Raw genomic sequence first — 13668 nt, 5'->3', positions numbered from 1 at the left:
GAATGAAAACAATCCACAGGTGTGCTGTGTGACATGGAGAGCAGCCAGAAAACACCTTTGGCTTCTTGGCAGGATTATTTAATCTCTTAGTCGGTTCAGGTTGAAGATTAACTTTGTAGATGTCTACTCTCTGTATAGCAACATGAAGATTTTGGATTTGTTTGTGATCCTCCTGTACGGTAAGAAAAGTTTCCTTTAGACTTATGACACACACACATATTTACACAAGCACACACACACTGGTTTTGCTTACAGAAACAGTCAGACAGGTTTGTGCATGTTGATCAGGAAGATAAGTTCTCAAATGCCGCAGGTTATTCTCGCATAGTTAAAGCCAAAAGAGAGAATTGTTTTTTGTTTTAGGACCAAGTGTATGTTTGCACCAGACTTTTACCATAAGAAGTATGTAAATGAGAAAAAACTGAACTGTAGTCCTCTCATTTCTTTTAAAACAATGACGGGACTCAAACACAAACACACTGAAACTGAAGTCCAGCTGTAATCCAGGCCTGAGTTCTGAACAGTAAGACAGTCAGTGGGTAAAATATCACAGGCAAGGGGGAGAGATGACAGACAAAATATAAAAACAGCAAAGGTAAACACACACACACACACACACACGGCATTATTATAGACAGGAGAAACGTCTTGGAAATAGTCTTTGAGCATGAAGAATCCACATCTGTCACTGGTGGGCAGATAAACTGAATCCGTTGATACAGCCATGCTTGGATGTGTATCTGAGGCAAATGATCAGACGGAGCAGGTGGTGGTCAACCTCCCGAGCAAACCACACCTCATCCAAAGTTTGGGCATGGAGGTGGTCACCACGTACAAGCTGCTGGGTGTTCACCTTAACGATAACCTGGACTGCTCAGAAAACACTCAAACTCGGCACCAGGACCAAAGTCGACTGTGCTGACAGGCTGAAGTCTGCAGGACATTACTGAGGATGTCTGCAATCTTTTATCCAGAGCTCTGCTGTGGAGGCGGCAGCAGAGAGAGGGGCAGGTAACGGCTAAATAGCCTGGTGAAGAGGGCCAGCTCTGTCCTGGACAGTCCCCTAGACCCCATAAAGGAGGTGGGTGGGCTATTATGCACAACATCTCTCATCCCTGCATGAGACTGTGGATGGAGACTGTGGATGGAGACTGTGGACGGAGACAGTGGACGGAGACTGTGGATGGAGACTGTGGACGGAGACAGTGGACGGAGACTGTGGATGGAGACTGTGGAAGGAGACAGTGGACGGAGACTGTGGATGGAGACTGTGGAAGGAGACTGTGGACGGAGACAGTGGACGGAGACTGTGGATGGAGACTGTGGATGGAGACAGTGGACGGAGACTGTGGACGGAGACTGTGGATGGAGACTGTGGAAGGAGACAGTGGACGGAGACTGTGGATGGAGACTGTGGATGGAGACTGTGGACGGAGACAGTGGACGGAGACTGTGGACGGAGACTGTGGATGGAGACTGTGGAAGGAGACAGTGGACGGAGACTGTGGATGGAGACTGTGGAAGGAGACAGTGGATGGAGACTGTGGATGGAGACTGTGGAAGGAGACAGTGGACGGAGACTGTGGAAGGAGACTGTGGACGGAGACTGTGGAAGGAGACTGTGGATGGAGACTGTGGAAGGAGACTGTGGACGGAGACTGTGGACGGAGACTGTGGACGGAGCGCTATCACAGGTCCTTCATCCCGACAGAAGCCAGGCTGTAACATTATAAACAGGATAAACACTGTTTAGAAATATGTGTGTATAACTATCACTGCCTGCACTTTATGTGCACATAAAACATCTTGTTGTATTTTTCTGCACATAGTAACCATTGAATCTTTTTATTATTTATTTTTTCTATTTTTATGTGGGATCAATAAGGTCTTTGTCTATGTCTGTGTCCTCAGTTTCCCAGTGTGCCTCAGGTGTGGAGGTACTAGAGGGGGCGGAGTTTGTTCTCCTGCCCTGTGAGTTTCCCACTTTTGAAGAAAAAGAATCCACAGCTGTGTGGAGTCGCTATGACCTCAATCCCTCCACAGTGCACCTGCGTCGACGAGAAGGCGATGACCTCCAGAACCAAAATGAGCAGTTCAGCGGCCGAACATCGATGAATCCTGACGCTCTGGAAACCGGAGACCTCAGTCTCACTCTGAAAAAGCTTCAGCTGTCTGACAGCGGCAGCTACACCTGCACCGTCCGTAAGTTTGGAGTAGAACTGGGTCAGTCAAGAGTGGAACTGCAGGTTCAGCGGGTCAAAGGTGGAGGTCAGTGCAAAGAGATTCAAAATCACATGTAGTGTCACAGAGTGTTAATCATTTTATGTTAACATCATGTAATGTTCATGTTTTCATTGTGTTATAAGTTCCCATCAGTGTCCCAGTGGCTCTGGGTGTCCTGGCTGTAGTTGCAGCTGTCATCGTGGGTGTTGGAGTTCACTTCAGAGGCTATTTTAAGGAAGGTATGTTGTGTGTGTGACGTGTTTGCATTGTGAATAATCTGAATCATCCCTAAACCTCAGATTTGTTTTACTTGACTTGTAGTGTTTTTATCTTCTTCTTAATCTATTAGTTATGTTAATAGGTTGTTTTAATTGTCTCCTTTCTTTCAATAAAACACAAACCAGTGCATCCCCATGTTTCATGTTCTTAAGGAATCCTCCAGCGCATTTTGCAAAACAGGCTCCTCTCTCTCATTTAGGAGCCTTCCTGAGGACAAACGGCAGCTATTTGTCTAGAATACTAATTGAATTACTCTTTGCTCCCTTCACACACTTTACATGTCAAACATGGGAGCTTTGACAGACTGCGTGTACAAATCATTATTTGTTGTTCTTACTTCACAGTCCCACAGGTGGATGTGGATTCGGGGGTGGAGTCTGTTCAGCTGCCCTTTATAACCACAGTTTACCGACATGAAGATGTAACTGTAGAGTGGACTGACAGCTCCAACAGGATAGTGCACATGTTTAAAAACGGTTCTGACCAGCTTGAAAAACAGCACTGGTTTTACAGAAATCGAACAATGATGAGGAAAAACCTGCGGATAGCTGTGGACCTCAGCCTGACCCTGACATACCCGACAAACAGAGACGCACTCACCTACACCTGCACCGTCTACAGGGGGGAAAACATCCTAAAGAAGAAACAAGTGAAGCTCTACGTCAGAGGTGAGTGCTGAAGACAGAAGATGAAGATGTGAGTCATGAATTAAAGAGCTTGGTGACCACACTGATAATCTGTCCCTGAGGTGAACAGGACTTGATGAGTGAGCTACAGTAAGATCTATTAAGTTAGGTTTTTCAACCATTACTTTTTTATCAGCTCAAACTAAAGATGTGACACAAGTCCGAGAAATTGAGGAGTTTAAGAGAAATTTATGAAATGATTTAGAATGAAAATATTATAATGATAATGTTTTTGAGTCAATGTCAGCCTGAAAGCACCAGGATTTTGAGGATCAGATGTTTTTGTGGGAAACTCACACGAGCTTCTTCTATTTCTTCTATTCCACACTAAAACAACCTCATTAAAATGCTGCAGGCTTTGTCTGGGCCTGCATAGCCCAGAATAATAGCTTATTTAACAAAAGTTCATAATAATCTACATGTAGAGAGAAAATTCAAAAGAAATATTAAGTAGGCAAGCTCCCATTATGGTCTATTAACGTTTCCAGTTTGGGTGTAGGAAGTGAAGATAAAGACAGATGATAAATTTCTTCCCATAATTGATTTAGGACACCAAAGATAACACTGTGTCTGCTCAGTGGAGCAACAGGACAAATCCCAGGCTGCAGCCAGTCAAACATGTTTTCAGTGCAGATGTTTCACTTCATCCAAACAAAATGTTCTCAGTGCTGATGATGTTGTGTTCAGCTCATTGTGGTATTTTTTCTCCTTTCAGTCCCCCTGGTGGAGGTGGAGCAGGGGGTCGAGTCTGTACAGCTGCCCTGCAAAACCAAACTTCACCTGCTTAAAGGCAGTAAAGTGGAGTGGACCTGCATTTACATCCGGACCACAAAGGTCCACGTGAATGAGAACGGCTCTGACCAGCTTGAAGAACAAGACCACTTTTACAGAGACCGAACGAAGATGAATGAAGACCTGCTGAAAACTGGAGACCTCAGTCTGACCCTGAGATACCCCACAGACAGAGACAACGAAGTCTACACCTGCACCGCCTACAGCAGCGAGGGAAACATCCTGCTGAAGAGAGAAGTGAGGCTTCGAGTCAAAGGTCAGAAATGAATTTAAGTCAGTTATTTATACAGCACCAAATCACAACAACAATTGCGTCAAGGCACTTTATATTATAAGGTAGTTCCTTCAATAATACAGAGAAAACAGAGAAAAACCCAACAATCATATGAGCCCACTATGGGTAAGTGCTTTGGTGATAGTGGGAGGAAAAAATCCCTTTTAACAGGAAGAAACCTCCGTCAGAACCAGGACTGGGGCGGCCATTTCTGACCCATTCCAACAAAACGATGGCTGATAAACACACGTGCTGTGGTAGAGAGGCAGAGGTTATTAATGACTAATTATTACATTCAGAGAGGTGTATTAGTGTATTAACACATCATCACAACCACAATCAACACAATCATCATCTCGGCTCCTCTGACGACCTGTTTGCTGTTGCATGCTGTTGAAAGGCAGTGGGGAGAGGGGACACTCTCCCCACTGCGTAGGAAACGCTTCAGGAAACGGGGTAGAAGGAGTGGTGCTCGCGTCCGCTTCAAGGCTTATCTTAGAGCCATGGCTACGGATTACCCTTCTACAAGCCGTGAGCTTTCACGTCTCGTCCACTATTCCTTTTTTTTTTTTTTTTTTTTTTTTTTTTTTGTGTCCCGTTTGGATCTATAGCCATCAGAATTGTTGTCTTGAGGCCAAGAAAGATGCCAAGCGGATTTATTTTACCAAGTGGATCATCATGGCCTTGCCATATTGGTCCATTTGATTGACCTTTATTATAATTATGAATTTATTTTATTTTCAGTTGCTACAAACGGGACAGACATGACTGTGGGATAGGACAGGGGGAAAGAACGAAAGAAAGAGAGGGAGAGAAAGAAAGAAAGAAAACCAAAGGGGAGAAGAGACGGTGAGAAGGGGGGGAAGAGAGAAAAAAACAAACAAACAAAAAAAACAAAACTCCTGGGTCACCTGTATGGAGAAAAAAAAAACAGAGGAGACAGCAAACAACAAAGAGCAACATAATAAGAAAAAAAAAGCACCATCACAATAAACTAGCTAGCAGTAGATATCAATAGTTACTAAATAATAAACGATATTGTGCAGCACGCAAGATAGACAGCGCACAGTGTGCTTTGAGGCAGCAGCCAAGAAAGCTGTAGTCCGCGTCTGTGAATACCCATGTGTACACCTGTGTGCATACCTGTGTGGATCAGCATGCTTGTATTCCAAAGGTTCCTCCATGTAATGATCTGCTAGGGAGTGTGGGGAGCCACAGCCCTGTCCTTTATGGTATCAAGCAGGTATGGAGGAGATCAAAACTCCAGACATCCAGAGGCCCCCAGAACACAAGAGACCAAGGAAGACCCACAGAGGGGCAGCCGCGCCACTGTCCCAGTAAGAGCTGAGGAGAGTCCCAGATGAGGGCTCACTCAGCAGCCGCGGAGCAGAAGCCAGGGGGAGTTGCAGTGATGCGCCCGTGAGCTCCGCCGGCAGCCAGCTGTGCCTGAGTGACCGAGCCCCAGGCCGAGAGGCCGGGGGCACCCCACCTCCGAAGTGGCCCGAGCGAGCCCCAATAAGCGGCCACCAAGGAGTGAGCCGGTGTGTACCCGGACGCCCACCCCCAGATACAAAGAACCACCAACGCACCGACACCTGAGGGAGTCCGCCACCGGCAGGGGAAGTGGTGGTGGGTGGAGATAGGCCTCCAAACCTTGGAGGGCCCGAGATGTCCCCAGAGAGGTGGCGTCTGATACCCAACCTGACATATAGACACGGACATACAGGCACACACAGATACATCCATTCCCACCCTCATGCTCTCATGTGCACTTCACACTCAACCGACTGCTGAGTCATCGTTGGATTTGCCTTGCTGGCCTTCAAACTTACCCTGCCCGCCCAGTGGCTCTCCTCCCTGCTCGATCCTGGATAACGTCGCTCGGTCGCGGTGTCCAACATAACAACCTCAGCACTCTGCGACGTGCTACCGCTAATGACCTAGCTCCTCGGACTCGGATGGCTTTATTTAACGTCAGGTCTCTCTCGAATAAGGCTTTTCTTTTAAATGACTTTTTCCTCACCACGGGACTGGACGTTCTATTTCTGACGGAGATGTGGACTTCCCCGGGTGAGTTCATCCCCTTCTCCGAGCTTCTCCCTCCTGACTGTGTTTTTTTTTTTTTAGCTCACCAAGGCTCACTGGCAGAGGTGGCGGCTTAGCCTCGGTTTTTAAAAACAAACATGAAGCTCGGCTGCTATCCTCCCCCATCTACTCTAGCTTTGAAGCTCAGTTATTGGAGTTGACTGGCTCTCGGACTACTCTGTGTGTTGTGGTCTATCGTCCGCCTAAATACCACAAGATGTTTATTTCTGAATTTGCTGACTTTTTGGGATCCATTCTTTTTAAATATGGCTTTGTTATTATTTCTGGTGATTTTAATATACATGTCTGCTGTATGGATGACCAATTGGTCAACGACTTTCTTGCATTGACTGACTCTTTCAATCTTACTCAGTGGGTGAATGAACCAACCCATGTTAAAGGCCATACTCTTGATTTGGTCTTTACATATGGCGTGGATATATGCATTAAGGATATTAGAAATACTGGTCTTTCTGACCATTCCCCGGTTATCTTCGATGTTGACCTAGGTAATACCGGATTACACCTTGAGGCTACTCTTTGCCCTATGCGTACTGTTAATGCTGATACTGTGGTGAAATTCTCTGCTTCTTTTGTGTATTCTGCATCTATTACATCAGATTGTCTTACCCCTCATATGGTTGAGAATTTTACCAATACCCTGTTAACTACATGTTCCTTCATCCTCGACACTGTGGCACCTATTAAAATGAAGCGCCCCAGAACTTACTCACAATGTTGGTTAAGTGACTCTGTTCGCGCTCTACGACGTGCGTGTCTGAGAGTGCGTGTCTGAGAGGAGGTGGAGGAAAGATAAACTCCAGGCATCTTATGACATCCTACGTACTAGTCGCTTGAAGTTTCAAACTGCTGCCAAAATGGCTAAAGCAGCTTTTCTTTCAAAAATGATCTCTACCAATGGTAACAATCCTCGAATTTTATTTAAAATTTTTAACTCTGTGGTCAACCCCTGCCCCACTATGCCGCTGCCGTGCTCCACGGTTCTTTGCGAACAATTTTTAAATTATTTTTTAGATAAAGTCTCATCTCTTAAATCTGCTCTTCCTTTAATGACAGGCCCTGCGTTTACCCCTGACTGTTCCTCTTCCTTCTATCAGTTTGAACCCGTTTCACTCCCTACTCTTAAGCATCTGGTTGAACAACTGAACAATACTAATCTCGTATATGATGTTCTTCCATCTTGTATAGTTAAGGACTGTTTCAGTGCAATTGGACCTAGTATATTGTCCCTTTTGAACTCTTCTTTGCTCTTTGGTTGCGTACCATCAGCCTTTAAACATGCTATAATTCAGCCTGTTCTTAAAAAAAGGAACCTCGATTATAATGATTATGCGAACTATAGGCCGATTTCCAAGCTTCCGTTCTTGGCCAAAATTCTTGAGAAGATAGTGTTGCTTCAACTCCAGGCCTACCTGGATGAGAATAGCATTAATGATAAATTCCAATCGGCCATCAAACCACATCATAGCACTGAGTCAGCGCTGCTCCGAGTTCTCAATGACCTTCTACTAATGGCTGACAATGGACGCTCCTCGGTCCTAGTGCTATTGGATTTATCGTCGGCTTTCGATATGGTTGATCATAAAATCCTATTGGTGAGACTTGAGCACACTGTAGGCATCAAGGGTGTTGCCTTGGATTGGTTTAAATCATACTTCTCCAATCGGCTCTCCTCGGTTCACTTGGCCACTTCCTCTTCCTCCGCTGTACCTGTCTGTTGTGGTGTCCCTCAGGGATCTGTGTTAGGCCCTACTCTGTTCTCATTGTACATGCTTCCATTAAGCGCTATCTTTGAGAAATATCACATCTCTTTTCATTATTATGCTGATGACTTTCAGATCTACTTTAAGTTAAATGATGACCTAGCTTTGTCCTTGAATAGTTTTCGAGAGTGCATGTGTGAGGTCAGGCAATGGCTCCTGGCAAATACTCTTATCCTTAATGATAAGAAAACTGAAATTGTGGTCTTTGGCAGTGACGTCCTTCGTGCCAAACTTCGTGATGCTTTTGGTTTTCTCACTAGCCCCTTTTCCGACACTGTTAGGAATTTGGGCGTGTTACTTGACAGCTCATTTAAACTTGATAGACAAGTGTCTGCTGTTGTTAGATCCAGTTTTTACCAACTCCGCCTTATTTCTAAGGCCAGGCAGTATAACCCGCATAAAGACCTGGAAAAACTCATCCATGCCTTTGTAACTTCGAGGCTGGATTACTGCAATTCACTCTATTTTGGACTCCACTCTGCCCTCCTCCATAGATTACAGACAGTCCAAAATGCTGCTGCAGGCATTCTAACCAAAACTAAGAAGTTTGCCCACATTACTCCCGTCCTAGCTGATTTGCACTGGTTGCCTGTGAAATACCGTATCCAATTTAAAATTCTGCTGTTTACTTTTAAAATCACTAATAACACAGCACCGAGCTATCTTAAGGAACTCTTAAGCTTATATGTTCCTGCTAGGGCTTTAAGATCATCCTCACAGTTACTGTTGGTGCGGCCTAGATCTCAGCTGAAGTCTAGAGGTGATCGAGCGTTTGCCCTGGCCGCACCAGAGTTGTGGAACAACCTTCCGATTGGCATTCGGGCGTCTGACTCTATTCAATCTTTTAAATCACGGCTTAAAACGTATTTGTTTAATGTTGCGTTTTCTACCGGTTAAATGCTGGCCTTGTCTGCAGTGATTTATTTTACTAATTTTCCTATCTGTCACGGTATGGCATGGCACACCGTGGAAGGAGTGGGGAAGGAGGACCCAGGCGCGGTGCTCTATGTATAAACAGTGTGTTTATTTACAGAGTGGGAAAAAACAACAATAAATCCCCGTGTTCTCTCCCGTGTCGTGCCTCTGCGTGAATAGTCCATGTCTCTGTGCTCTCCGCTCCCATGTCAGCACCCCCCGGTGCTCGCTGCTCTTCGTGCCTTCCACGCTCCTCCTGCGGGAAACAATAGACGCAGCCGTCAGGACACAAATAACCGCGGGCATACACTAACACACACTAACTCAATTCAACGGGATGACTAACATGGAGTCTCAAGGAAATGATCCCGCGTCGGTGGGAGCTCCAACTCTCTCCTAAGTAGCTCCCCCGACGAGGCCTGATCAGCAGCAGGTGTGTGGCTTCGGGTGTGGCCAGTCCTTCCGCAGGGCCACACCCCTCAGGCCTGCAGGTGGCTGAGCTCCATCCTCCAAGCATACCCGCAGACATACACACACACACTCACATCTACAAGCATGGAGAAGAGCAGCAGCAACACCAAAATACATATAATAATAATAATAATATAATTCATAACTGCTCAGGGATCCTGGGTTGCTCAGACCCAGGACCCTGACACTATCATGCTTTTTATTTGCGCTGTGTATGTCTTATCCCCATTGTGTGTTGATGGCATAGTTATATTGTGCTATAGCTATGTGCTATAGTTATATTTTTTCTATTGGTGGCTTTTTCCTGTGAACATAATTCTACACTTTTATTTTTATGACTCTGATTATACTTGTGTTAATTTGTTCTATGTTAAGCACTTTGGCATGCCGTTGGTTTTTAAATGTGCTCTATAAATAAAGATTGTTGTTGTTGTTGTTGACACTCGGGCAGTGCATTTATCACGTATAATGTGTTTCCTGGATACACTGCTGCTTTTACAGCATTCAGAGATAGATGGCTCCGTGTCAGAGCTGGCTATGAACTTCAGATGGATCAGGCCTTAACTTAACAAAAAAGTTATCAATCTTTCCTTATTACCCACACCTACATCCACTCTGTCAGGCCTAGGCTGCTCACTAGGGCTGGGTATCATCACTGATTTCTATAATCCCTTTGATTCCGATTCACGAAGTCCCGATTTGATTCAATTTTGCCTCAGACAGTCAGAAATATTATAATTCTGATCATTTATCAGCACCGATACATGTGAGACTTCATCAGAATTGTGAGCATCACAGCTGATGCCTTTGTGTCAAAGTAACTAAGGATAAAACAGAGAAAAACATGAAGGAGATTTTCCTGGTCTGGGGTTTTATAGCAGATAACCATAAAAATATTCTACAGTAGATCAAAAACTGTAGAAAACCATGAATCGACATATGAACATTACCTGATGCTGCTAAAGTGAAGCAGAGCAAAGTTGCAGAGGTTCTTTTTAAAAGTGGAATTAATGATGACATTTATCAAATGTGAGTTGTAGTTTGGATCTTGTCTGTGAAGCTTCTCAGTGATCCAGGTCATCGTAGTCTAAGGAGTGTGGAAAGGAAAAACGTCTGGACTTCTTTAAGTTGCTTGAAGACGTTTCACCTCTCATCCGAGAAGCTTCTTCAGTTCCAGGACCAAATTGGTCACACTCTAGGGACTCCCCGGCAGCCTACCAAAGGAAAGTTTTAAGCCTAATCTTAAAAGTAGAGATAGTGTCTGTCTCCCGAATCCAAACTGGAAGCTGGTTCCACAGAAGAGGGGCCTGAAAACTGAAGGCTCTGCCTCCCATTCTACTTTTAAATACTCTAGGAACAACAAGTAGGCCTGCAGAGCGAGAGCGAAGTGCTCTGGGTAAACTGGTGTAAGATCCAATAAAGTCATTACTTTCATCTTGTCATTATATGCTCCACTTTCTTGTAACTAGTTACCAAAATAGATTGTACTGATACAATACAATAGATACTTTATACCCAAAATGAGTTGAGATCAGGAGTATCTGTACTTCATTGATTTGATTGATCGCAATCTGTGTGTTACATGAACACACAGATTGTAGTTTTGGGTAAGTTTAAGGGTCCAAATATGTGTTTCATTCAATGATATACAGATGAATTTACACTTTTTATGTAATCTTTCTTTTTTGGATTTTTTGTTAATAAATGGTAAATGGCCTGTATTTATATAGCGCTTTACTCAGTCTCTAAGGACCCCAAAGCGCTTTACACTACACTCAGTCACCCATTCACACACACAGTCACACACTGGTGACAGCAGCTACAGTGTAGCCACAGCCACCCTGGGGCGCACCGACAGAGGCGAGGTGATAATTTGTCTCCCTTTATTAAAATTAAACTACCATAAAAAATTAGAGACTCATTCTTTCTTTGTGAGCAGTCCCACTCAAATCCTACTAAAGTGGACTGAAGGCAACAATTCAAAAGAAATGAAGAACAACCATTAAAATACATTAATCCTGAATTAAATGAGTGTAGTATATTTCATCTTTAGGAAATCAACACAAGCAAAAACAAATATCATAGTTTGAGCTTATGTTACGATTCGGTGTTGTCAGTGTTTTGTTTTTCCGTGACTGTCATGTATTTCCTGTTTTACTTTGAAAGTCTGTGTTATCTTAGTGTGTTCAGTTTACGTTTCCTTGTCTCGTCAGGTCTAATTTGCCCCAGCTGTGTTTGTGTGCACCCCGGTTGCCTAGGCCGGGGTGTAACACTTAAAATTGAATATTAAAGTTCTCTTTGGAATCATTGAATAAAACTGCTGCTGTGTCATGTTGTGTTCGTTGTCCTCTCAGTCTGTCAGGTGGAGGTGGAGGAGGGGGCGGAGTCTGTCCAGCTGCCCTTCACAACCACAGAAAACCTGCCTGGAGATGCTGAAGTGGAGTGGTGGCGCTATGAACCTGAACCACCGATGACTGTTCACAAATATCACGCCGGCTCTGACCAGCCTGACGCACGAGACCAGTTTTACAGAGAGCGAAACGAAATGACAGACGACTCACTGAAAACTGGAGACCTCAGTCTGACCCTGAAACTCCCCACAGACAGAGACACTGGAAAGTACATCTGCAGAGTTGAGGGGAAAGGGATCAAGAGAAAGAAAACAGTTCTGCTGAGAGTGATGAGTCAGTGCAAATACCTATGAAATATTTCTTACAGTGTATTTGTTTATAAAATGACAATAACAATAATTAAATGTAAATATCAGACTGCAGCATCTATAAAGAAGCTTAATAAGGTGTTTTCTAGATTCACTGCTGTCTGTACAGCTCATGTTGTGTTTGTTGTCCTCTCAGACTGTCTGCTGGAGGTGGAGGAGGGGGCGGAGTCTGTCCAGCTGCCCTTCAAAACCACACAAAACCTGCCTGAAGATGCTACAGTGGTGTGGAAACGCATTGACCCTGTACCATCAGTGTTGGTTCACATGTATAAGAACGGCTCTGACCAGCCTCACAAACAGCACCAGGATTACAGAGACCGAACGGAGATGAATGAAGACCTGCTGAAAACTGGAGACCTCAGTCTGACCCTGAAACAGCCCACAGAGAGAGACAGTGGAGAATACATCTGTAATGTCTGCAGCAAAGAAAAATGCATTTCAAGAGAGACCACGGTGCTATTAAAGGTCAAAGGTCAGTATGAAAATATAAGTTTGTCTCTTGTTGTCTGTCCCTGTCTGACTGTCTTGTCTCTGCAGGGAGAGTTCAGGTCCAGGATCAAACAGGGGACATCAGGAACAGAAGCAGCTCCATTGATCCAACTCCTCTGATGGCTGATCAATCAGTTTGATCTGTGCTTAGTTTAGGATCAGCTTTTAGTTCAAGTTAAAATTAAAGTCCCTTTCTCATGACTACACTTTAAGAAAGGGACTGGAGCACACCAGCCTGCGTGGCAGAGTTCCAAGACTGTTGGGGGAAAAAAACCCTGGACTGATGAGTGTGTGTCATTACACACTGCATTTCAGAAAAGGAAGCTCATACCAACAGTAAAATATGGTGGTGATAGTCTGATAGTCTGAGGCTGTTTTGCTGCCTCGGGACCTGCAAGACTTGCCTCCCTAAATGGAACCATGAATTCGGCCGTCTTAAAGAAACAATTCTTTAGGAGACTATCTGGCCATCCGTTCTCATCTGACCTGAAGCGCACTTGGTTTCTGCAGCCGGATAATTATGCAAAACACCCAAATAAGTCAAAGTTCTTACCTGAATCTGATTTATATGCTGTGACATGACCTTAAAAAGGTGGTTCATGCTTGAAAACCCAGCAATGTGGCTAAATTACAACAATTCTGCAACAGTGAGTGGGCTGAAAATCCTCCACAGTGCTGTTAAAGATTTATTGCAGGTTGTTACAAATGCTTGGTTGCAGTTATTTATTAAATTCAGGGGCAATAGCTTTTTCTGACATGTTCATCTAGGTTTGGGTTTTTTCCCCTTAATAATAAACACATTTATTTAGAAACTGCATTTTGTGTTTACTTCTGTTCTTTGGATAATATTGTAATTCAATTAATGTTTTATCACTCACCTTTGAAAGTTCAGGTCAGGGGTTAACGTGTGATAATGAGAAATAACAGAGAAAAACAAAAGGAAGAAAAGGA

At 44.2% G+C, this 13668-nt stretch overlaps 1 protein-coding gene across 2 annotated transcripts; it reads left to right on the top strand.

Annotated features, from left to right (window-relative positions):
* Positions 1 to 13668, top strand: LOC146712673 (uncharacterized). 2 transcript variants are annotated; one of them, XM_085452111.1, is made up of 8 exons: positions 1 to 179; positions 1912 to 2268; positions 2367 to 2462; positions 2847 to 3170; positions 3904 to 4236; positions 11864 to 12193; positions 12365 to 12700; positions 12766 to 13668. In XM_085452111.1, the coding sequence occupies exons 1-8, from the start codon at positions 143 to 145 to the stop codon at positions 12855 to 12857; spliced, it is 1905 nt and encodes a 634-aa protein (XP_085308237.1). In that variant the 5' UTR covers positions 1 to 142; the 3' UTR covers positions 12858 to 13668. The 2 variants fall into 2 exon arrangements, with proteins under 2 accessions (XP_085308237.1, XP_085308236.1); XM_085452110.1 differs by having other exon boundaries at positions 12365 to 13668.

The sequence above is a fragment of the Copadichromis virginalis genome, linkage group LG3, assembly GCF_057382275.1.
Source record: "Copadichromis virginalis isolate Kocher_CV1m ecotype Utaka linkage group LG3, C_Virginalis_male_GT1.1, whole genome shotgun sequence".
Lineage (NCBI taxonomy): Eukaryota > Metazoa > Chordata > Actinopteri > Cichliformes > Cichlidae > Copadichromis > Copadichromis virginalis.
The sequence above is the reverse complement of the archived record's forward strand: the minus strand, read 5'-3'. Positions and strand labels throughout refer to the sequence as shown.

Excerpts from the sequence above, each read along its gene's own strand:
- LOC146712673 (XM_085452110.1), top strand. The coding sequence starts at position 143 with ATGAAGATTTTGGATTTGTTTGTGATCCTCCTGTACG. Across the intron at positions 2,463-2,846 it reads CAGAGGCTATTTTAAGGAAG|TCCCACAGGTGGATGTGGAT; the intron begins GTATGTTGTGTG and ends CTTACTTCACAG. Across the intron at positions 3,171-3,903 it reads AGTGAAGCTCTACGTCAGAG|TCCCCCTGGTGGAGGTGGAG; the intron begins GTGAGTGCTGAA and ends TTCTCCTTTCAG.